General features: G+C 35.6%; 1 protein-coding gene across 1 annotated transcript in view; it reads right to left on the bottom strand.

Moving 5' to 3' along the window:
• LOC306883667 (teneurin-3-like) overlaps positions 1-24449 on the bottom strand; it is a gene marked incomplete at its 5' end in the record, with an annotated part of 95928 nt that extends 71479 nt beyond the window's left edge. The window contains 2 exons of the mRNA XM_079439042.1: positions 21380-21640; positions 24170-24449. Of these exons, the coding sequence (XP_079295168.1) occupies positions 21380-21640; positions 24170-24449 (541 nt within the window). The remainder of the gene's footprint in view (positions 1-21379; positions 21641-24169) is intronic.
• Between the last annotated feature and the right edge of the window lie 2624 nt (positions 24450-27073).

The following is a 27073-nucleotide window of genomic DNA, read 5'->3' on the forward strand; positions in this document are numbered from 1 at the left end:
GTTACCTTTGTGTTAGTGCTTGAGTATGGAGACCTCTGTCATCTGTAAATATATGAGGATTTGCGTGCACGTGACCCCTCTCGACTCTGTTGTGCATTTTGGCTTGATGTATCTGTTCTGCTTACTCTGGCCAGCTCTCTGTACACACCGATTACTCTCTGTCCCAGCTGCGAGTGCTCTACTAAGCACCTCAATCCATCATTGCCACACCTGCCCTGATGCAGGGCCCTTGTTAAATCATAGTCTTCCATACCTAGACCTACAGGACAGGGCAGGGCAGCAGCAAACTACAGCAGTGCAACCCTGCATTTACCAGTTCCTAGAATGTGAGGGCTAGACGCTACATGAAAATGTGTCAGCTGGAACTGATCCTGCTATTTCATTTATACCATGCTATACGAGTGGCATCAAGCATTAAAGCTGACACTAATAGGGTGAATTCAGGTAAAGTGGGACACTTTTGGCCATTGAGATAACTGGAAAAAAAATACCCTAATTATGCAAACTGTGTGGTGGCATAAACAGCTCCATCGATTACAATGGCTTGGATTAGGTTTGACGCACCGTAATGCTCAAAGTGTAAAAGCAGGCTGTTTATGGTTTCCAAATAACGTCACTGCATAGAATTCAACTTATGTATGGTCCCAGGTGTTCATATATTTTACAAGGGCTGCAAATGAGGCTTATTCAATTTTTCTAATGTAATATTGTTTTAAGCCTTTTGATTTAGATTTTTACTCAAATGTTATACAACAGCAGCTACTGATTAAATTTTGAATTTAATCAGCAGCTGATTAAATTAATAGATTTGGTTGTTAGAATAATCCAATATTTAGTTTGTGTCCATCAGGTTACAATTAAAAAGAAGTTGATTGAAAACAGTGGGGTTAAGTGTTTTTTTTAATTTATTAATATTAATTTAACAATATTTAAATATATAAAATAATAATATATATATATATATATATATATATATATATATATATATATATATATATATATATATATATATATTAATATAAAAAAATATTTAAATAAGTATTAATAGAAATTGATACTTTTATTCAGCAAGGATGCATTAAATTGGTCAAAAGCAACAGTGAAGTCGTTTACAAAAAATAATAATAAAAATAAATTAATAAATGCTGTTTTTTTCTATTCATCAAGGAATTCTGTAAAAAAAGTATCAATTTCCGCAAAAATATAAAACAGTTTCCACATAAATATAAAACAAAAGAAACCATTATTTTAAATTAGAATAAAATGTAAAATTAGAATAAGCCTTGGTGAGGATAATAGACTTGTTTCAGAAACACATTGAACAAAACAAAATTATAAAATAAACATACTTTGAAAATAAACTACTTTGAAAAGTAGTTTACAGTGAATTAAAGAATAAAAATAGACATGACTACATTGTTTCAAGGATACAAGAAACTTTTTATTGTCATACCAGCTCACATTTTCATGTTATGATACAAAATTAGGACTCAGGTCCCAGAAAGCAAAAGGAAGTAGTCCAAGGGAGGTAATCCATAATATTGCACCTATAATAAGTGAAGTATTGCACTTAGGTGGATAGAATGTTTATAGTGCAGGTCAGTGTGTATGTGTGTGCGTGCATGCGCATGTTCAGAAGGGGGGGTTATGGTTATATAATGTAAGAGTATTTCAGCATGTAAAACATTAGTAAAATATCCAGCAAAAATAACTATAAATACATAAATAAAAACACATATTAGTACCATGATACAAAGATTTAAGTCAGATTGCCTAGCATGTATGCTTGGTATCCCTATATATGTAACTCAAAATAAAGACATATACTGAAAATTATCATATAATCTGAATCTGTAACATTCAAAATTTCATTGCATTTCAATTGTTAAGCACACATATAGCCATAACCTCAATGTGTCAAGCTGCAAACAATGTGAATATCTAACAACAGGAATTCTGCAATACACATTTCCCTCCCGCCGTCTACCCTTAGATATTCGTGCTTAATGTGAGGGTGTCACATTCAATTTGGCTCTCAGCTAATGCAAACACAGCGACGCCTAATTGAAATCTATTGGAGTTATAACCACTGATTTACTGTGCAGTGTTGGTTAGTTAATACGGCACTATAAAAGCATGTATTAGATATGCAGGGACATTTATTTGACATTAAGTAGTGGGTAATCTGAAGTACATTTTTATTTCCGGTGTTATGAAATGAAATCTTATAAACATCCTAGCATTAACATTGTTTAAATAATGTAGCATGCTTTTGAAAGTACTGAGCAATTCTCCCTACCACTGGTAATTTCACCAGTACTGAACAGTGTGTTTCGTTCTTTGCTGAATTTCACCTTTAAATGGCAAATGTGCATTGAAATTCCTATTCATGTGCGCATGTGTGTGTGTGTGTGTGTGTGTGTGTGTGTGTGTGTGTGTGTGCGCACCCTTGGCTAATCTATAACCGGGAAAATTGCTGATGTGCTACAACCAAGAACTACAAAATATTTACTTCATAATAGTTTTGTAAACCCACTGTAGTCATACATACAGTGCAGCTTTCATTTAACATGCTTTCCTCTCAGTTTAGCAACACTGGGCTGATGTTCTGAACATTATTTTACATCTTCAAGATTCAAATTGAAATAAATAATAAAATTGGACCTTTTGGTGGAAATATAACAAGTTTGTAATACGAAGATCACAACAGGTTGTTTGTCATTAGCTTGCATAATTGTAAACTGAATGTGCTCTGTTTGTTATTACTGATTTAAATATATCAAGATAAAACATTATTAATTTAATAAAGGATTAGATATTAATAGCAACACAAATAAGATTTTCACTGGGTTTCATGCAAAATGAACCAACAATGAATAAATATAATAACCAATTATGTATCACAAAGCAACCATCTGCCCACAGAGCCCTGGAAAAAAAAATTAAGCAAAGAAATAAATGCATAATGATAATCCCAGTGCTTCAAAGAGTGTCTAGAGATAATGCTCACTTGAGATGAACACAAGACTGAAATGGGTGCTTTTTTTGACATTAAGAACTGAGCACTGGAGAAAGGATATGACATTATCACTCTCGAGTGCCAAGTATCTAGGGCATAGTTGCCATTTGAATATGATAAATGCTTTACTAAGAACTCTCCTATCGTAACAATCCAGAGATGAATTGGGAATACAATAAACAAAGCGGACATATGTTTCATAGCACACAAACCCCAGGAGACAGTCTATATGGCATTAATCACTCCACTGAAGAGCACAACAAACTCTCAAAGCACAACATTACAAATAGCCGTTTTTATATAGCGTTAAGATGTTCCAAAAGTTACTGCGTCAACCAAACAATGCATGAGCGCTGCACGTCCAGAGGTCTGTAATTGTAGTTGCGGTACTGGAGATGGATTGGGGTCGGACTGTCAGGTGGATAAGCATCAGATCAGAGGCATGGTCCGCCAGCATGATGTCTTTGCCTCCGCTGATCCTCTCTCAGCCAGGTCAGGCTTTTCCTGAAAGCCCACTGTGACAGCCAACCACACACATATCGACACACACCTCATTACAAGCACCGTTGATTTAAGCGAAGGGAATTGGGTGGAGAAGGACAGACGTTGGGAATTTTGCATCTACTATGTTGTTAGAGTAAACAAACATCTTTATAGGGCTTTTGTGGATATACTTCTAGTGTAGCTCAGAGGCAGTGTGGCTCTTTGGTTTGTATACATTGATCTATCTTCAATAAAACAAACCAAACAGGGGCCGGTCACACAGGACATGTTCTTGCATTTAAAAAAAACAAAGCTTAGTATGAGATCAGTGTTCATTTCAATTAAATTACTTTAATTAAAGGAAACTGATGATGTAAATATGACAAGGTAAAAATGCAAGCAGTTAACAATGCTTTCTTAATATATTGTGGACAATTCTTTCGTCCTTAAAGGTGCTTTGAAATACATTCCACTGTAGAAAAATCACATATGAATTAAATTAATTTGGCTTGACTTGACAATGGACTAACAGTGTTATTTTAAGAAGAAAAATATAGAAATATTAAGATTTTAAAATAATCTAATTATAGTAGACAATTCTGGGGACTGACCTGCTTTAGTATATTATTTTACATATTACAACCATGTAGTCATTTCTGATTATTTTATTTATTTATTTATTTACATTACATTATTTACTTCAAGGTACACTGTTCAAAAGTTTCAGGTCAGTAAGATTTTTTAATGTTTTTAAAAGCCTTTTATATTCACCATGGTTGCATTTATGATCCAAAATACAGTAAAACACTAATATTGTGAAATATTATTATTTTTACTACAATTAAATAAAATCTGTTTTATATTTGAATATATTATAAAATATATTTGTGAATTTTCAGCAGCCATTATGCAAGTCTTCAGTGTTACATTATCCATCAGAAATCATTCTAATATGCTGATTTGCTGCTCAGAAAAAAAAAAACTTTCATATTATCAATGTTGAAAACTGAAATTCAAAAATACTGAATACATTTAAAGTATATTTTAAAATGTATATTATTAAAATCTATATATAATAATAATAATAATAGCAAAAAAGAAAGAAAAAAACCCCACTGAAACGACACATCACAAGCATCCATCTAGTGCATGTTTACTTAGAAAAAATTTTATTTTAAAAAGTGCAGGAATGTGTCCTGTGTGAACTGCCCCTTGAAAGTGTCTCCTCATCCTCACATTCCCTTATTCAGCGTTCATATTTTAGGCGTGTTTGTCCTTGCTTCTTTTCTGAGGGCACACGTAATCAAATCTGCAAGATGCCTTCCTGCCATTAAAGGAGGCAGTTGTTTTGAGAGATGCACATATAATGAAGGGAGCTCAAGATGAGCTGTGCTCTTTGAGATGCAATAACTTCAGGATGGATGTCAGGATGAAGAGTTTGAATTTAGGTTTGGCAGAGAAGAATACAGCCTCAGTCAGAAGCACAGGTGCATTATGCATCCATTAACTTCAGAAAGAACAGCATATAGCTCGGCACCAGAGTGCAATGTACATCTATATTAAATGCAGGAAAGAACACAAGTGTCCATTTAGGCTCTTTTTCAAGTGCCTTGCGCACCTGTGTGCCAGTATCGGTGTTTGAGGGACCGAGTCTGTCTTGTTGATCTGATCTACATTATGGGTCGCAGCAGGGGTTCCTGTGCAAGGATAATCTGGATTGAAGTGAGTAGTTGACAAGGATGGGAACGGCAGAGATGAAGCCCCCTACAGCGAGGCATGTCAAAATCTACCCAGGGGGTCTTTTACATTGCACCTGGTTTTCACGCCCACCGAAGCAACTGCAACTGGACATACGTAATGGAAAAGAAGGCGGCTGCCAATTTGGCTCTGAGCACCACCTACATCTATACATGACAAAAATGACATGTTTAAGAAGCCAGAATGATTTTGAATAAATGCCACCTGTAGAGCAACATGTTTCACAAAATAGTCCACAAATTATCATCAGAGCAGTGGGGAGTTTAGGTCTAGCTTACTCATTATTCAGCACCTGTTAGACTCAGACACAGTGCAGCTATGGGACCACCTTTCATCGGTGGCAAGAATGGATCTTTTCAAATATAGATGAAGCTGCGATTGCAATTTATTACACATCTTGTGATTTATTTTCTGGTTGCTCTCTCAGGAAAACCAATTCAAGCTGGCAGGGGGATACAAGCAAAACCAAGTCACAAGGAGTAATTCTATCGTTCAAATTGAATGTTACATTCTCTAATAAACAGGTCATAGTCAGGAAATAAAGCCTGGGCACAACAAATATCTCTCCTCAAGTTGTGGTACATGACAAAGAGTCTAGGGAACAATCCGTAGCTACAAATTACATAGAGAACCTTTTAAGCACCCTCAATTTATTATATTATAGATTCATCCAGAAGCAAACTCATCTGAAACCAGTCAAACAACAAAATCACAAGGTTATCTGTCTGTGGCGAAATTTTGAGCTAAAACTAAGGGTTTTAGCTGATACATGCAGCAGCTATTAATGCACTTTTACATAAAAACATCGCAAAAAATGTTTTCCACATATTTGTTAGACCTTGAGAATGAATGTAAACATAAATTGTTTGTTCACAATGAAACTTTTAAGTTTTTAACTTTTAATTTGGGGCCCCATGAAATCCATTTTATTTGAAATCTTTTATGATGCAATGCAAATTTATCATAAAAAAATTGTCTAATGAAAATAATGAATACAACTTTAATAATTCAATAAATCTTTTAAAATGTAATCAAATATAACAATTAAATTTACAACAAAACTTTACATAAAATTAACTTTTTTGCCAAATAATATGCTGCACAACAGAATTGTATAAATTAAAACAATCTTGGTTTAAATGAAAACAATATCTTGGTTGTATGATATTCCTTAAAAATTATAATATTATGATTACATTAAGAAGTACATTTTAGTATACAATAGTAATATAATGTATTTCTGTAATTATTTCTTCAAGTTAAACCAAACTTTTTATTTTGCCGGTTTGTCATGAAGATGGGGTGGTGATGGAGCAGTGGATAAGACACATGCCTTTGGTGTGAGAGACCCGGGTTTGAATCCACTGTGAGACACCAATGTGTCCCTGAGCAAGACACTTAACCCCCTAGTTGCTCCAGAGGCGTGCGACCTCTGACATATATAGCAATTGTAAGTCGCTTTGGATAAAAGCGTCAGCTAAATGAATAAATGTAAATGCAAGATCTTTTTTTTGTTTCAGTTTCAGTGTGCATTTGATAGTAGACAGCAGTTCTGTTCTGTTTAGTTTTGTTTTCAAATGAAACAGTGAAAAGCTTGTGATGTGATTCACAGGAGCTCAAGTTATTAGGGCTGCACAATATTGGAAAAAACTCACATTGCAATATTTTGTTTTTCTGCAATATATATTGCGATATGAAAAACAAAATCACCAGATGACTTGAATAGCTCATTTGGAAGAAAAAAAATCAATGGGGTGATTTTGTAAGTGAGTAAATCAGCATAGAAAATAAACAAATTACAAGCATAGATAAATATAATAGAACAAAGATTTAAATGAAATAAACAGTGCTTTATATTTTTCAGGTAATTCTAACTGTATTCAGGTACAGAAATCGAATAATCAAATGTAAAATAACACTGCATAGTATTCACTGTATAAACTAAATCTAATATATCTGTGTTAAAGCTACAGTACAAAAGTGCTTTTTTTCTCTGTGTTTTGTTGTTTTGTTAATATTCATGACACAGAAAGCAGGAATATTTAACTGCTGTGAAACAATATACTGTTACACATCCATTTTCTTTCTCAATTGTTTACCTTCACCTAAGCCATAAACAACTGTGTTTACAAGGATACTTGCAGAGACATGCATTTTGACAATTTTGTGCGTATGTGTCATTACAGGCACAAATAGACGCGGAAGTGAATGGAATTCAGTGTTCACATGCACCTGCGTGGCTCCCACCGTGTCTACACTTGATGTGAGCGGCGCAGCGTGACAAAATACAATAGAACTCATTATAATCAGTGATGCTGTCTACACTGGATGCAGCGTGACGCGACAAATCCCCAACAGTAAACTGATGCATCGTTCTATTTATGACGTATTGACACAATGTTCAAATGATCTGCAAAGGTTGCCTTGTCATGTCCAGTGTAGACAGCCTCTAGCTGTCCGCGGCGCGACAAAACGGCTGTCACGTCCGGTGTAGACACGGTGTCGTGTGTGAGCAAAGAAAACGATCAGTATAAATATAACAATCAGTATGCTAAACTAGGGATGGCTCGATACCATCATTTTGGCTTCGGTACGATACCAGAATGTAATACCTCGATATCGATACTAAATCGATACCATAGGTGACAAATAACCAGGCAGCCTCAAAAGATAAGTGAATTTAAAACAATTTTATTAATAATAATAATAATAATAAAAACAGATTCATATCTTAATACCTTTGTATCAAACTAACAAAAAACCTACAGGGAACATAGGTTACATTTTACAAAAAATAGGCTAACTGAAGTAATAAGATGAAAATATATTCAAATCTTCTTATCTTTTCAGTAATATTCAAAATCATGTTATTATTTCTCTCTCTCAGATTGTTTTCAGATTTCAGACTCAGACAAAGAAAAAGCATTAAATAAAATCTCACTCTCTTGGCTGCTTCATATTAGCAGTCGACAGCGCGTCAGAAACATTCCCTTCATATTATTGATACTAAAATTAATATAGCAAAATTATTGCTCAATTCAAATCCAATTAATATTCGATTGTATGAAATGCAAGTGCATATATTACGCAACCAAAACTTCACTAGTTTTAGCATGTCACACACGCACATTTGAGCTTACTGTATCACATCTGTATGTGTGTTGATCAGTTGTAAATAAAAGTTGGATGATGCACTCACCTGTCAATCTCTTAATTTTCTGAAAAGATCAGGTTGAGCAAGCGACAAATGCTTAAAAAGCTTTGATGTGTTGTCTCTGTGGAAACACATGATTTATTGCAAAGCTTGCATACATCTGTTTTGTATGCACAGTAATGCCATATTTCACTTCTACTGTTCTCTTTATTTATTAATTTTGAGTGCGTTGATAGAGTTTAATCTGTTTGATGATCCATCAGGTTGTTCTGTTGTCACATTTACCAGTTGTGCAGCAATTTGGGAAGCACTGCCACCTACAGGTGCATTTCGCAACTGCAGCGTATGAAATACCGAATTTAGCAAAATTATGATATCGTACCATTTGAAATATAATATATACTTTTCCAATACCACACATCCCTATACTAAAACATCACACATCCTGTGATGTGACTATCACGATATCAATGCTGAAACTATAGATCATGCAGCCATACTAGATATGAAGTTCATGCGTTCGTGTCCTCATATAGCGAGACAGCAGACGCTAAAAACACAATGAGCATAATGCGCGTTTGATTTTGTGTAATAAAAAAAACCATACCACTCATTCACACAAAGACACTCAGCACATGGAAATATGTTAGTGACATGCACTGAATAGCTGTGGGCGCATTTATTTCTACTGTGTGATTGGCTGTTAAAATAATCCATGTTAAATAAAAATGTCCAAAGCTTATCACCATTATCGGCATAATCTTTTATCGCAATATCGATATGATATTGTTTATTGCCTACCCCTATGAATATGACATGACGTTATATTGAATAATTGTATCTTTTCATTGAATAAAAAGTATCTTTTCAAATATAAAAATAATAATAATAATAATAACATTAAGAGCATTGTAAGCACCGCCACAATGGTTCTTTGATTCTTCTATCAAAGATTCATCCTGAACCAGACTCATCTGAAACCATTCAAACAGAAATTTCAACGTAGACTAAATCGACGCATCACTAAATTAGCTGATGCAGGTGACAGAAATAGTAGCACTTTTCAAATTTCACTTTTCCTTTCTTCTTTTGTGCATTGTGGTCGATCTCGGTATGCAGAGTTGTGAAGCCGTTACATGTTGACTTCTAAGCCCTTGCCATTTTCGTGATCGACCTATGTTCAATATCCTGATTGAGGCTAATCATTACACCAGCTTGCTGAGACAATAACTTTCTCTCAGACAGCGGGCTTTGCCAAGGACTCTGGGGATCTAATGTTTTCCTGTGGCACATGGCCTCATGGCTTAAGGCATTAAGAGATTTCACTACACGCTACAATCTGCACCTTAGAGATATCGATATCAGAGGACGCAGAAATATTTTCACATCCAAACCAGTGTCTTTCTTTTTTAAATGCTCATTTTGAAACCACTACAAGCATAGTGCTTGAATTGTTGGGACTAGTCAAAAGCCATATCACATTTGACCTAATTTATTGGTTCGATTGAATTCCAGAACATTTTCATTTTAGCAGGGGGCCGTGAAATGAGAATATTCCCACATTGTCATAATAACATTGTGCAGCAGAGGTAGACAGTGTAAGGAGAGGACATTGAGAGAGCAGAAGATAGTGAATAATGGTTTGTCCCACTCAGCACTTAAAGGTTGGATCTCTATTACCAGCTGAGATAAAATGTCATTCGCGTCCCCGGGAAGAGTGGATTGTGATATTTAATGGTGGGTCCTGGGACTTGACTTTCTTTCCCAGAGCTCTCTATCTTCCTGCTACATTATTCACAGGGCTGTCAGCAAGCACCTGGCCAACATACAGCAGCACTGAAGGGTAGAAAATGGACTCGTCTCCAGCAAAGCAAAGCTTTTATTGAGAATAATGGTTCTGCCATGATGGCTTCACAGATGCATAGCACTGTCTCCAAAACACCGGTGCCCTGAAAGGATTTGTGAGATTCTTCTTCCATTTTGGATACTTTTTTCCTGTTTTCATTGATTGCCATTGCAAGTTTTCTCCACATGATCTCAAGAAGTCTTGTTGGACTGTTGAGCAACATAATTGGGTGAATGCTGACAAAATACCCATAATCTGTATGGATGTTATGGCTGCACACTGTCTAAAACTGATGTGCTCTAATGTCTCAAAACTTTGCACAGCATCTGTTTATTAGACTGTTTTAGAGTATGCATCTAACAGCATGCTATTTTCTAAATAAGAACATCACCTGTGCATTCTTCCTACTAATAAGCGCACAAGCATACAGTATGATTTAAAAATCAAAATAGCTCTATATGATATACAAAAGCACAATGATGTAGAAAAAAAATATATATTTCCAGATGCTCCAGAAAACTTTGATGACTTATTTTGGTTTTTGTGTTTGTCTGAAAATAGCTTCTATAGCCTATTTAATGTTCAAAGGTTTATTCCCCATCAACCCTTTGCCACATGTAGTGGATGAAAAGCAGTACACAAGAATAAAATCACCCCCTTTAAATGGCTGATGGACTATGCCTTATAATTACAGTTGTTTCACCTCATGGCAACCTGTTCTATAGAAAAATCTATTTTTACCTGATTCATCGTGACCAGAAAACAGCAGCTTTTAAAGCTTTTAAGAAGCTTGATATGTTAGACAATCTGTCTGTATTTGAAAGTACTTCCTGTACAGTAAGTCCTGCTTTTTTGTCAGTTTTGTTTTGGTGCATTGCGTGATTATTGTAGATTTGTATAGTCTATAAAACAGAAAAACTCATCACTTGCTGAGATAGATTAATGTAGTGTGCTGCTATTTGTGAGCAAAGCTCAGCAATGGCAAATCTGTATGTCACACAGCAAAGAGAGGAAAACAAATCCACCATAAAGCAAATTTAAAATTTAAGTCCCAAATGGCAATACCACTGAGTATATCTCTCTGGCTTTAAAGACAAGAAACATCCCACAACTCCACAAACTGTCCTTCAATGTGTTTCTAAAGTAACGCAGAAAGTGAGCAGTCCAACTAGTAGTAGGGTTGCATGGTATACCTCTACTAAAAAGTTATTTTCTTCCAAAAATCTTCATTCTGCACAGTTTGGTACATGACGCGGACAGCAATGTGCTGCTATTCAATAGAGCCTACAGCTACTTGTTATTATTTGTGTAGAACTGAAAGCCCATTCACCTCTACCGTTCCCATTCATCACTAATGTAATAACTGAGCAGAAGTGGATTTAACACATAAGCTCTGTTACAACACCTGCTGTTTACCTAGACAGCAGTTTAAAGCATCCTAGGCCTCCCTAAGCAAAGACTGTTTGTGCTGCCTTCTAAGATATCTTGTATGGGCAAAAATCAGTAAAAAAAAAAAAAAAAAATCAAATTTCAAAATTTGAATAAATAAATAATAAGGAAAAAAATGTTTTTAAACTTTTTTAAAGTAATTTTAAAATAAAAAAACTTTAATTGAACCAACTGTTTTCAACATTAATAATATTAAGAAATGTTTCTTGAGTATATTAGAGTGATTTCTGAAGGATTGTGTGACACTAGAGACTGAGGTAATGGCTACTGAAAATTCAGCTTTCCCATTACAAGAAAACAAAATTGGTCTTGATTTCGGTCCTTTAAATGCTGCTTTTGTGAGACTTTCAAAGTCCTACCTACCCAAAACGTTTCATTTGTGGTGTAAATTGTATTTAGATCTTATGCCTGTCCAAAGTTGTTTAAGTTGATTTCTTTTTAATCTGCAGAATATTGCAAAATTGCAAAAGCAATTGTTTTTGTCTAGACAATGAATGTACCATCACTGTACAACAATGGACCCCACTGACTGTGTAGACAAAACAACACAGAAACATTTGACAAATTATCTGCTTTAGTGTTCCACAGAAAGAATAAAAAACAACAAATTCATACAATTTTGGAATGACACGAGGGTGAGACAGAATTTAGATTTATTTGGTGAACTATCCCTTTAAGCTGGGAAGCGAAAACTACATTGACATTAACTAAATGACTTTTAAAATCTCTTTAGTAGGAAAGTTTCTGCTAAGAATATAAATGCAAATGCAAATGTAAATGAATATGGATTTTGATACATGGCCTTGTTATACTTCAGACTGTTGATATTTCGCTGCATTTGTTCAAAACCATCTGTTATATTATGGTGGCAGAATTCTGAAGAGATTCGTGCTTCAGAATAGAGTGTGCCACCAAGCAAAACAAAAGCATGTCAATCTGAATGTTGCTCAACACAGCATCAAAAAATGTGATTTGTGGTTTTCTGGTGTTTGCACTGCCAAGTTGGGCCTGAGCCCATCATTAGTGCCAAAGATCTGGCAGATACTGTTCCCAATTTCCAGACAACTGTACAGCAGCCTGATTGTTTAACAGACAAAATAATTTATTTGAAGTCTCTAAACAAAGTTGCAAGACCATCTTCACGGAATTAGACTGACACAATTTGGAAAGAAACCAAAGGCACCTGCTCTAATATCCATTTTACACAGGATTAACCTTATTTGCTTCAAAGCATCAACTACTTTTAACAGTCTGAATGATAAGTGAAGAAATAATTAGTTTGGGTAAACGAAACAGCTCTGGGTAAAATTAAACTCAAAGTGAACCTTTCTTGAACAAGAAGCGTAGCCATATCCAATCAGGCAGCATTGAAAGCAACATTGCAATCAGACAACATCCAGATGGCATTGTGAGCCACACACTGGCAAGGATCAAGAATAGGCTGCGGCTAGAGCAGGAAGATCACACCACCATCATTAGTTTGTTATCCAACAGTGTCATCTCGGGATAATGGACATTTATGGATTCGAAATGATGGATGAAAAAAGCCTTTTCTGAGAGTCGCCTTGCTGCAGCGAACCCAAATTACATTGTGAATGATGTGAAAATAATGTAATGCTGGTGCCTTCAACATTTAATGTGATTTAAGGGACTGTTCTGAAGTCGATTCACTGTAGAGTCTCGAAATTGTCTTGCTTTTTTAATCCAGGATGAAAGATCCAATGGCCTGAGTCTGAGACGGGTGACGAGTGCCACCAAAGACCCATGACCTCTATATCCAATTCCACTATGAGGGGTGCAATAAAAGGATATGGAGAGGGTGAATGAGTTGTAACCCTCAACTTTCTCGATTTATCTCGGCGTCCTATGAGGTGGTCGGCAGAGGTCCTGACCTGCATACGTTCACCTCAAACACGGAGTCAAAAATCAATATCTTACAGGAAGAAAAATACCCAATAGACCGAAACATGGGAGGGTAGGGACATTTAAAGCATATTGTGTTGTTGGTGGTTTTAAATAAATAAATAGAAAGGAGACCAAGTCTCAAAAGAATGGAAAAGTGGATGAATATTATAATTAGCATGCAATCAAATATGAATAAATAAACTGTGGCCCTACTATAACATAGAAGGTTATTAATAGATCTAAACTGTTTATACAAAGGAATAAACAAATTCCTCTCCCCGTAAACGAGAGTTTGGATGATTGGTCTTGGCAGGCTGGTTTGTGCACGTTACGTATTCAAGTGGTGAGTGCCAGATTTCACATCCTCGAGTGAGAGTGGGTGGAAGCCTTTATTCATAAGACGAAAGAGAAAGAATGATAGATTTGTATAACACCATCAGATGAGTCCGAATTCTTTTCTCACAACTTTGTCTGCGATGGGAGATTTAAAACCTTGGGTCTCGACTTATTTGGTGAGGAAGAATGTTTGCACTTGGCAAAGTGAGAGACGATTATTGACATGCTGGATAGAGAGTGATGTAGTGGGCTACCAAAATATTAATCTGCCCTAAGAACAAAGCTGATGTTCTCACTCTGCAATCACATGCAATCTCTTGCAATCCTTAAGGGGGAAAATATATATAGCATATATTAGACAAATAGGAATCACAGAAGCAATTAGTACGTGCTTGAGTGAAAGTGTGATTGACCGAGCATCTGAACATTCAGACGTGTTTTTTAACTGACCTTGGCTGAGTTTCCCAAAACAGCAAGATGAACGTTAACGGAACGTAACGTGTACTTAATCTCAACGACATGTTTCCCAAAAGCATTGTTATCTAAGTCATAAGTAAAAACGCTAAAGCCTCAGACTAACTTAAATGGATATTTCTGCTGGTTTTTACAGTTTATCAGAGACAACAGGCACAAAATAAAGAATATTAATGCACTTTGGTTATCACATAGCCCTTGTAGACTACATTCAAGAATAAAAGACGCACTGGTATAAAATGCTTTTAGAATGGTGCTCTGCAGTCTGTCGTGTCACATGAATTATACATTATAGACAACAAAATAGAACTTTATGTAGGCCTACTAACTGGGGATGAGAACTAATGATATCTAACAAGAACAGTGGGCATAATTCATAATAAAAAAATACGTCTTCATGTACTCATATGAATAAAAGTTGAACAATTCACTTTCTGCTTCGTCATAAAATAACATACAGTACACAGTAAATTAAGATTATTTTAAAAGTATGATTAGTAACGTTATCAGGAAACACTTGCCTTTATACTTTACAATGAGCTGAAGGTTTTTTTTCAATATCTGACTCCATGTTAACTGTGGGAGAGGAGAACTTAAATTAAGGCTACAGTAAATATGCCATCTAATTTTGTTCCTATTCAAACCAATGCTCTCGAAGACAAATGCAAATGCTAAAGCATGCTGTAATTGGATACCATTTTATGCAATCTCTCTGTATGCTTACTTGATTTATGTACAAAACTAATTTAATGCAAAATTTATTTTAACATGAAAATGATTTCTTATTTGTGCCTGAAATGCAATGTTAATCTTATTCTTCTTTTTTGTGCAATTGTGCAATGGAACACAATAAAATGTTGCTTGTGTTTTATTATAATACATGCCATTTTTGTTTTCTATCCACTACCCCAGTTCCTTTTATCAGTATTACAAAACAGCAAAAAAAAAAAAAAAATCTTTCATTTCATTGCGATGTTTGAAGATTTCTCCCCTCTTCGCAAAACACAGCCATCTAGGCTCACAGTTGGACATTTAGAAATACCAAAAAAGGTCCAAGTCAATTTCTCAAATTGATTCCAAAACAATATTGTATTTATAATTGAGAGCAACACTTTCCAAAAACCCTAAAGCCCAGATAAAGACACCCTCCATCTGTGCTGTGGTATACAGAAAAAGCCTTTTGAAGAATCACACAAGCACGTCATCTTTTTTAGGCCATCAAAGCCTAATCCTGCTATAAGCCGATCAATTGCATTATATATAGCTATAGACTGTAACCTTTAAGGCAAAGCCCTCTTGCTGAACTGTAATAGAAAAAGCAAAACAGACAAAAAGACAATTTGGCACCTAATAATTATCTCTATCAGTCCTCGTGCTGCTTATGAAGCTAAAGCTGCACTGGCACTCCGTGTGACCTGTTTTGCTTGTATCACTCTGTACTTAGACCATCAGACCAAACTCTCCTGCCACCCAGAGTAATGAGAATGCATCAAACACAGGGTTCATCAGCCTTTCCGTTTGAAGTTTGTCTACAAAAAAAAAAAGATTTTTTTATCCGATTTTTTTTACATTGCGAGAGAGACTCATTCAATCTCTTAGCTGCCACAGATGGTTGTACACTCCTGGACATTCTGGGCATTGTTGTGGAAAAGTGGAAATGCATATGGAAAACAAGCTGGCCTTGGTGTCTGCAATGATCAATGAAGCAAACACCTTGAAGTCATAAAGAGAGGCGGGGAAATGTTCGCAGACGTGACAGATGGTTGGTTAAGTATCCTGGCGACGGGTGAGGGACGGCCTACATGGACACACATACCCAAACCTGCTTCTGGCTGCCCCTCTGGGAGTGCAAAGAAGTTTTTCCTGGTAGTCTGTTATGATATGCATTTCAATAGAGCGATTTCCCACCATTCCAAATCGCTATAGTTGATATAGATAACGTGCATTAGCAACGGATTCTCCATCAGTGTGCTAAATGGAAATGTGGAGCAGATATTACAGTACGCAAGGGAAAAGCGGTCTCAGTTCTTAAACATCATTATAAGATCAGAGATTCCTCTCTGATCTTATAATGATGTTTAAGAACTGAGACCGCATTCCTCATTGGCCTTAGGGGGTGAGAACGTATACACACACGGAGCCTATATATACACTCCTCTCATGTGAAAACACAGTGCAAACACCCACATGCACAAAGCTTCACAGGCACTGAAGATCCTGATACGGGTCATTTATCCTCTGATAATAGCGACCAGGCCAGACAAAAGCAGGGGGCAGCTGGGTTTCCAGACTATTTCCTGGCCAAACGAAGAGCTTCTCTAACTTTTGTTCACAGTGATGACTTTTGTCACGATGTCTTTCTTGGCCAGACTGTAGAGGCTTCTAACATGCCTTACAGGAATACAAATTAGCTAAAGTTCCTTTAAGGGAAAAAAGTTATTCTAACTTTGAAACCAAACCTGGCTCACACATTGGATCTTTTGTTTTGATGAAATTTTTTTGTATGTGGGAGGTCTTGCTTGAAGGTTCACTTAATAAGTAAGTCTCCAACCTTAATTAATTCCCTTTATAGCTTCCTTAAATATGCACACATGTTCACTTAGTCATGAATATAATCTTTCAACTCACTGACTGGCCTTGTCTGATAATAAAGTGTTTTATTCAGAACAAGAACTTCTTACTTTTTCACTTTTATGTTCCTGGATGAAAATATCATTTTTCCACCATCATAAAAGATCCAAACAAATATCAGAGAGAAACACTTTCACATGAACATCCAGTTGAAGCTTAGAGAAAGCAAAAAAAAAAAAAAAAAAACATATTTAGAGCAGCAGCACCACTGAAATATTGTTTTATTGCCTATTTTGAAAGGAGCCTTGTTTGGATGTTCCCTGAGCCGCTAGATCTCAGACTGTGCGATATATCTTCAAGCGCTTCATTAAAAATGAATCATCTTAAATGATACCAGCAATGAATATGGTTTATAGCTAAAACAGATTCTGATATATGACACTCTACAGGGGTTATATTTATGTCAAAAGAGAGGTGGATTTCCTACTTAAAGGGATAGTTCATCCAAAAATGAAAATTCTCAATATTTACACACCCTCAAGTCATTCCAAACCTGTATGACTTTCTTTATTTTCTGGAATGTGCATTGTTCAAAATATCTTCTTCTGATATAAAGATCTGACTGAATATATCTGTGGGAAAAAAGGAGATTTTTCAAAATATCTTCTTTTATGTTCTTCAGAGGAAGATTTGGAAGAACATGAGGGGAAAATGGAGTAAATGATGACGTTTTTCATTTTTGGTTGAGCTATCCCTTTAAATGCCTAATATGAGGATGGATTTATTCACTGTGAACAGGAGAAGTACCCATAAGGGAGTATTTATACTTTGTCACTTCATGTGTCTTGATCAATTGGTATGCAATTGGGCATGTGCACATTTCACTTGCATACTGGCCAAATACATATGTGCAAAACAGATCTAAATGCAATATTATTCATCTGCTATATGCAATGCTAATGTGGGGCAGCAAAAATCTGTTGAATGTTCTCTCTGCCCCATTAGTATTTGAGTTTTAAGATTGCTCAGTCGACATGTTTCATCCATGATTGCTTGTTCACGCATGGATTACAAGGCTCCCAAATCTCCATATGTGACATGGTGAAGTTTACATATCTAAACAGCCAAAATTAATTTAGTTTTCATGATTAGATCTATAAATGAATAATTTATAATATAGAATAATGTATAATAAATATATATTATTTTTATATTTATTTATAGACTATTTAAAAAATCCTCATAAAACACTGAATATGTACGGCCTATTTAATTTTTTATTTATAATGAATGTGAATAAATATATAATATTCTGTATATACTCCCATAAAGCATTATGGTCCTTTTTATGCCAATTTTTTTCTCAGTGTGAGGCAATATGTTCTGTCTTACATTTATATAGTCGACCCTGCAGATACAATTTGACTTTTAATAATTGCTTACGCAGGTAGTAAAGAACATCTGAGAAAGGGGTCATTGCTGCTAAATGAGTAATGAAGATAGATAATGATCTATGACATATGAATCTGCATATAGCCTATTTATTATATTGCAAACAAAGGATACACAAGACAGAGAAATATCATTAAATATTATTTAAAAAGAGATGGAGATGGAAGTGTAACAGGTGTGCTATAAGGATGATGTTTTAAGCAGGGATTTTCACCCTGCAGCTGAGCGGCTCTGAGAACATCACCCACAGCAATTTTACTGCTGCTGCTTTCTTTTCAAAGCTACAACACTGTGTATACACCACAAGCAAGCGGTGCAATGCAATGCAACAAAACCGAAAGAAAACCAAAGACAGTTGCAACGGCATGCTGTGCAGTCAACGTTGTTGAGGTGTAGTCAGTTTTGTTGATTATAATGAAAGTGATTGGTTTTATGTCGTCAAGGGGAAACAACTAGAATGTGGTATTGTTGATTCATCCACAGTGATTCTGGAATTACAGTATGACAGATTTTAATCTAAAAATAGCTGATTTTCATTTGTTCATCTGTGTGGATGAATCTGCTAATTTCCACCTCTATGTTAGTGCATAATTTTCACAAAGAAACAAAGAAATTGCTTCAACAGGAAAAGACATACGCCGAAATTCAGACCTTGCTTTGTATGGGTTGCCAAAGATCCATCTCAGAACAATTTACAGTCAGCCTCAATGAGGTCTCTGTGGAAACTCATCCCACACCTTTAAAAGTGCAGCTTAATTGTTACAGTAAATCCCACAGTGTGTCACATCTGCATGAATTCTTCACAGAGAGAGTCCTACTAGAAGAGATTCTGGAATACAGACAAATAAATCTGTTTGCATCATATTTATGAAGACATTTTTCATAATTTCATTTTGATTAAAATATTTGTAGCATTATGTACCGCTAAAGTTTTAAAGGGTTGCTCTACCCTAAGACCACATATACTGTGAAACCCTAGAAATACATCAAACACTGGCTGTACAAAATGTAGACTAATCATTGATGAAAAATGCACTTTTTACATTTTAACACCCGACTGACTAATAAATAAGCATAGTCACTCTCCAGAGTCGTCTATAACTTTATATAATTATGACTAGTCCCACTGGAGGAGACTGGATACATAGAGCACAGTGCTATAATACAGCTTTAGCGTATTTTGCATAGCAGACTGGAGAGATTTCGGGAAAGATGGGGAGAGATACAGAAGCTGAACGACTGTGCAGAGAAACTTGACCTCATTCTCTTAATGGAGTGCTGTGAAGCAGACAGCCCGCTCTCAGCTACATCATTATATTTTGACTCAAACGGACCAAGTCCCAGACCTAATCCACAGCAAAGAAAAAGAAGAAAAATGGCTTTGAATATGCTGGACAAATACTACTGCTCACCTGCATGTCTGAATTAAACATTTCATATAAGGTTTGCCAGAGTATTAGACTTTGAAAAAAAACCCAAAGAAAAAACACAAGGCTATTTTTTTAGCCTTATACATAAGTTCCCTACATAAGGAACAAATTTCACACAGTGGGTTCCGAAGGTTTGAGACTATCAGTGACTTTTTTTTGTTGTTATCATTTTTATAATAAAAAATAAAATAAAAATTCATTGCAAAGTATACATATAATAACATATTATTTCCACTATTAAATGAGATTTTATATCCCAGATTTTTAAAGTGTACTCAGACTTTTGCATCCCTATGCTTAAATCTAAATGTTAGTGAACTTAAATAGAGCTATATTACTTGGTTTATCCTATAGTGTACATATTCTAAACTATAATCTGACAAGAGCTTCTCAAGAGTGAATTATTGCATTATATTAAACATTATATCACACCAAACGAGGAGGCAGCAGCAGTAAATAGTATCTAATGTGACATGTAAATTGAGCGTGTGCATTTCAGATGCGGTTTCCTTTTATCAATGCAGTTAACGCTGAACATGAGACACTACAGATCCTCCTTTAGAAATGTTTAGCCTACAATGAGTAGGATTACACTCCCCTATTTTTCCCTTTTCTCTTTTAAAATCAACATTTTCTGCAACAAATACCCACATTGTCAAAAATATCCACTGCATGGCATCACAAACAACTTTAAAATATTTACATCCTTTTTTTCCCTACTAATCTTGTATATGCTGCAATAACTTAGTAGTGAATATATGAATGTGAATTAAAAAAAGCCTTGGCACAGACTATTATTTGTTTTCCTTTGAAAGCAAAACCAACTAGATGCATCACAACAACAGCAAATAAACTTTGTCCAAAACAGTCCACCATGCTAGCTGAAGGAAAAAAGCGATTTATGCTTCCTCAGAAAAAATAAATCTAATTAAAATACAGATATATGTGCTTTGACATACATGTATTTTATATATAGACAATTTGCTTTTTCAAACGAACTCCCTAATCCGTAAGGCATTAAGGATTCCAACGCACACCAATTTGCACTTCAAACCAGTGGGCCCCTCTTTATCCACCGTAGCGTTTGTTCGCAAGCCCAGCAACACCCTGTGGATCCGTGCACGAATATGAGTGACTTTAACAAAGCCATCTACGATTCGGCACAGGCCCAGAGGAAGTGTCTAGCAGTTCTCTGCATCATTTGCTCATATGCTTCAGGAAATTATGTTATTTTCTTTGAAATGCCTATAACTCCCACCGTGCCCCTTGGGCTGCCAACGTAACCAGTCGATCCATTAATACTGTCACCTCAACCAGTCATTGGCTACCGATTGTTAGCTCTAACCAATTACATCCTTGCCCTTGAGTGACTCAAGGTGACTTTGCCTTGACTTGCTCAGAGGTATTTACCCATTTTTGCAGTTTTACATCACCAACATTTACTATCGGAAATTTTGCTCAATGTGAGGTTACAATTGAGAATGAAACACAGGTGGTCTTACCATTCTCCTGATCCGATTTGTTGTCCTGCTCTGTGTCTGTGAGTGTTAAAACAGAGTTAGACTGGCTGGACAGTTGCGAGTCCTGTCCGTGTGCCTTAACCCACAGCATGTCGCAGTCGGGAGAAATGCAACCTGCGTTCTGGATAGGGTCTGCTCCACTGAGCTGTGTATGATGACTGAGTCCGGTCTCAGCGCAGAAGCTCAGACCGCGGCGTGGTGCAGGACCGCATATCCCAAGCTGCCTCAGTGACAGACTCTGGCCTGCAAGAGTCAAAGTGCATACTTAATACAGAGAGCGTATGCATATGCATAAAAAGTAGTAAACAAAATAACTGTGAACTTGCTGAAAACACACACACACTATTTAATTATTTAAACTTGCATTCAAACTCTTGCAGTATATACACTTTTATATTAAAATATTTAAAGCATTTAAATAAAGATGCTGCAACAACAACAGCAGTTTTAAATTCCCAAGTTCATGTTTGTCATTTCTGTGGTGACTATTCTTTCTAACCAGGGAATGAAGATATATAATTGTTTTATTTATTTTGAAGATCTGTGTTTGACATTTGTGTTTTTTTTTTCTCCCTACAAATGCAAAGATTGATTTGATGTAGAAAATTATTTAAGAAAACACAAAATAAGTAAACTACAAAGAATAAACTATGAAAAGTGAAAAAGAGAAAACTATTAAAATAACCTTTTTTTGGGTTGCACATTTCCCTTGATATTTTTATTGCTACCTTTTCATAGAGAAAAATGAATTTAGATAACAGTGAATAATCAATTCAAAGTGGCCTTTGTTCAAAAGAATAACGTCACATAAAAAGAATTAACCTTATCAATACATTTTTACTCAGTATACAAAATGACAAACCAAGCAAAACTAATAAGTAACAGTAATATTCAGACAGTTTTGGCAGAACAAAATATAATATTGATTACCTATTATGGGCACATTTTGAGATTAAAAATAACGTTTAGTTGGGAGTTGGGAAGTCTCTTTTACATGTTTGTTTTAACACTGCATCAGAAATATACTTTAAATTTTTTCATTAACATTTCTGTTATACTATTTTCATGTTTTCATTTATGTTCATTAAAAAAAAATAGAAATAAAATCACACCTACTCAAAATAAAAAAGGCAAAAAGAGCCTAATAAAAATTTATATAATTCATTGATATTTGATTCTTAACAGTGTTGTTGTACAGGCTTATTTCACTAACTGAATCATATTTTTCTGATTTACTGATCTGCTTTTGTTTCAGCAGGTGAATATCTGTTTAGCTGAATCTGAATGAGGGTAAGCTCTACCTCTTCCAACACAAGAAAATCTAAGGATTTACTACACAGTACAACATAGAAACTGTTCCACTTCAGATTGAAATTCACCTTGAGACTCTCCACCACTCTACTTCCTTCAGCTCTGCTTTTAAAACCATATTCCTGTACCTGCTAGCATATGCTGAGTGCTTTATGACTAAAAGCCCACAGAGTAGGTGACACATGAAAATGAATACACCAGAATTTAAATTATGGAGTACACTCATAGATACGAAACAAAATAACTCAACACAAGTGCTGACATTAATTACCACATGAGGACATTATCTGAAATACACATTTTGAAATACTGCAAACTGTGGAAGTCAATGCAGGGCAAAGTGCCACAATTTAGCCAGGCTGTGATTAAAATAAAATGACGGAACATTTGTATCATGAATACAGGCAAGATCTCTCTCCTTCGGCTTTTGTGCCGATCAGGCACAAACACGGATGCTAATTAAAGACGTCCCCCTAAGTGTAACAGCCTAAGGTTATGGAGCACACTATAAAGCACAATTAACCAACTAAGTGCATTTCTAATGAAATTAAATTTGAATGAGCAGTATCCTACCCTTCCACTTAAAAAGTGTCTTATCATGATAAACCATCAAATATTTATAAAATAGTTTGAATAGTTTGTGAATAATCAGCAAGTGAGTGTGAGTGGGCTTTATAAAATATCAAAATGAAATGAAAATGAAGGTGTCAAACCTGTATACATCTGTCTAACAAAAGTGTTTTGACTAACTGTTCTGTACTGATTGAAAATACTTTCATTTAGACCGCTTCAATTACAGGCTGAAATAATATATGTAACTTAGTCAATTAATCTAATTAAAATTGAATTAAATGGCTTACATTTCTAGATAATCAGTGCTTTGCAAAAAACAACCTCTACTACATTTGCGGCTTGGTCTACAGTATATAAAAGGTATTCAAGATATTGAAGAAATAAAAACGTAGGTGTCGGATCACAGTGCAACACAGCTCTTGAATTGTTGTTTGCAACCCATACGATCAGACTTTTATTGATTTGGAAAAATGTGTTCATTGAACAGTAAATGGTCTACAATGTAGTTCATTTAAGAGTTATAAAGAACTAGCTGCCCGTGTTATATTGTATGTAGTTGCTGTTAATAAGAAAAGGAGAGGGAAAATAAAACATGAATCCCAGTATGCTATAATGGACTTATTTAATTTAGAAATATACAGTTTCATCTTCATTACAATGTTACATTGTGCACACTGAAAAGTTTGATGCAAAATCATTGTTATATACCATAAAATCTTTTTTTAGAGTGAATATATGTCAATAGATACATGTTTATTCAGTCTTATTTTGTTTTGTTTTTAGCATTTCAAACGCCTGTTTTTCTTTTCCTTGTTAAAACATCACATTTGCAAGCCTGAAGGACTCCATAGTCTCCTGTCCATATGGTGAATGTTAAAGAGCACTTACCTGGAGCTCTGTATTCCTCGGTGTCCCTTGGCACCATGTCTGGCATGCGATGCCCATAGAGCCCCTGGGTGGATGGGTGTTGATCAAAGGCCTTCAGCGTCTCACTGGAGCTATAGGACTTCTGGGTAAGGACGGAGGATGAGCCAGTGTGACGGCGGTTGCCGGGACCCTCCCTGTAGCCCTCCCCCTCCTCTCTGTCTCCTTCCCTCTCCCAGTCTCTCCCTCGTTCTCTCCTGCTCCGAGAGAGAGAGCAGTAAGGCCGACGCTCCTTCACCTCCATGCTACATTCATGCTGTGTTCCTCCTCTTCTACGCTTCTCTCTTGCTGCTGTCTGTTCTAGTTTGCTTCTTTCCAGCTGTCAGTTTGTCTCCGCACCTCTTTCTCCACTCTAAGTTCCACTCCCACCTGCTTAGAGATACAAAAAAACACTGCTTAGTGAGAGAAACGGGTAAAGAAGGCAGCAAAAGAAGAAAGAGAAGACAAGTAGGATGCTGAAACAAAGCCCTACCGAGATGTCGCTCCTGCTTATTTCATCGTGTTCCTTGTACAGCCTTTAAAGAACAATTAATCACTAAGATAAAGTAAGAGGGGGTGCAGCGACTAGTATTTTTCTGATAACACTGTTAAAACATATAATTAATCTCTTGAGGTTTGTAAGTATATTCTTTTTTAGCATTTACATTCACAAGATTTATCTATTTAGCACAATATAAAAACTGAAATTTAATGAATGTTTTTCTCCCAAAATAGATTATAAAATATTATTATATTATATAACATTATATATGTTATACACTGTATTGTATTGTATTTTAGAATATATATATATATATATATATATATATATATATATATATATATATATATAAAACATCACATTTGCAAGCCCGAAGGACTCCAGAGTCTCTTGTCCATATGGTGAATGTTAAGCACAATATATAAAAGAAACTTTAATGAATGTTTTTCTCCCAAAATAGATTATAAAATATTATTATATTATATTATATTACATTATATTATATTACATATGTACACTGTATTGTATTGTAATTTACTATATATATATATATATATATATACACTGTATAATATTCAGAAAATATAATTTTGTTCGAAAAGAAGAACTGTTTTTGCCAATACAATGAAAGTCAATAGGGTCCAAAATTCACCAATTCACCAAAATTAATTTAATTGTTTCATTATGTATTAAGTATATTGTTAATTAATTATAAAACAAAAAAAACTTGACTTAAAAACAAAAATCTTCAGTTATCTTCTATTATGTTTCACAGAAGAAAGTAAAAATGTTAATGACTGGGTGAACTATTTCTTTCATTCAAGCATGTAGAAACAGAATTCACCTTAGTCCTCCGCAGAAAGAAAAAGTCTGTGTTTTCCAGCAAAGACAAAGTCAAACAAAGTGATACTAAAAATGCTCGCTTTCATTGCACTGGCTTTGTCATGAGAGATCCTCACATAACTTGTAAGCCTTTAGTAGGTTTCCTGGGAGGTTTGTGCCAAAACAGTTCGACAAAGCTCTGGAGAATTGGTTGAGTTTTACCGGTGTGTGAGTTTAAGGATATTCCAGTGCTTCTTCTCGAGTGTCGTCTATCTTATCTAGTGGAAGAGTCGACACACAGACACAAGTGCAGAACGCATTTGCCTAGAGACCCCACTGTCAGTTTAAAGCAGTATAAAGAGGACAAGAGGAACAATGAGGATAATAAAACACTGTAGGAGGAAACGGAGGAGACTAGGTCAGCATTACTGCATACGGCCACAGTAATGGGATACGATTGGGGTAAAATAAATGATGCGCCAGTATCAAAATGTTCCTGTCAGAAAGAGAGAGTGAGCTATAGTTTATTAGTGAGCTATAGTTTATTTATATAGACAGTATTTCAGCCAGATAAATTAAATGTATCTCTCTTTATAGCACTGGTCATTTGATTCTCTTGTGTGAGTGCGATGTTGCGCAAGGCGCAGTAGGCCGACTGAACACACCAGCAGAAAGCCTCTATCCTTCACTGCATTGGACATCACCCACTGAGTTATCCTCGGGTAACACGGCCCCCGTATTCGGATCAATTTAGATTAGCCAGGAGCAAGGGAGGCTCAGACATACTGGTCTAGCCTTAAACGCCCTTAAAACTGGTCTCAGAGACTGAAAGATTATCATCGGATTAATTTCCAAGACAAAAAGAACGATAGCTGATTAGTGAGAAATCAAATGCACTGAAATAAATTAAAAAGGAAATTGTGCTCCTACATTTCCTTTAATCATCCAGAGCTTGGTTAGAAATATTAAACCTTTCCAACAAGGACACATAAAAAAAATTTTGTTAGCATGAGTTATAGCAAATATAGGCTAGGATTCACCCGGTTACAAAAGTTTAGAAGGAATGAGAAGCAGAGATATAAATCACAGTAGAGCTCTGGCGGTCATATCATGCTCAGATGGGCACTGACCCATGGGGCCATTGAAAAGCAAAGACTCAGCAGTGAGCAGAGAGGCCAATGGGAACTCTACTGTAGCAAGAGGCAACCAGGCAAGAAGATGTCACTTGACTATACCTCTCTTACGATGATCTAATGGCAGCGGTTTCACTAAATCAGATGCCCGACCATCTGGCGTAACTGAAGAAAGGTGAGAATGAAAGGGGATCATGACCTCGGGCTCTACGGATGACCAACAAAACAGAAGAAAAAAAAAACAGACTACAATCATAAATGATCTGCCAAATGAAAAGCAAATAAAACGTTTTACTTTTAAGGTAACGTGATAGTTTATTCAAAAATGAAAATTAGAGAAGAAAAGCTATACACATTTTTAAAAATACAGATTTCAAAAGGGGGTTTTCACAGGAATCTCTTTGCAACCTCTCTGAAATCCATTTGTTGGTG

The sequence above is a fragment of the Barbus barbus genome (genome assembly GCF_936440315.1).
Source record: "Barbus barbus genome assembly, chromosome: 17".
Taxonomy (NCBI): domain Eukaryota; kingdom Metazoa; phylum Chordata; class Actinopteri; order Cypriniformes; family Cyprinidae; genus Barbus; species Barbus barbus.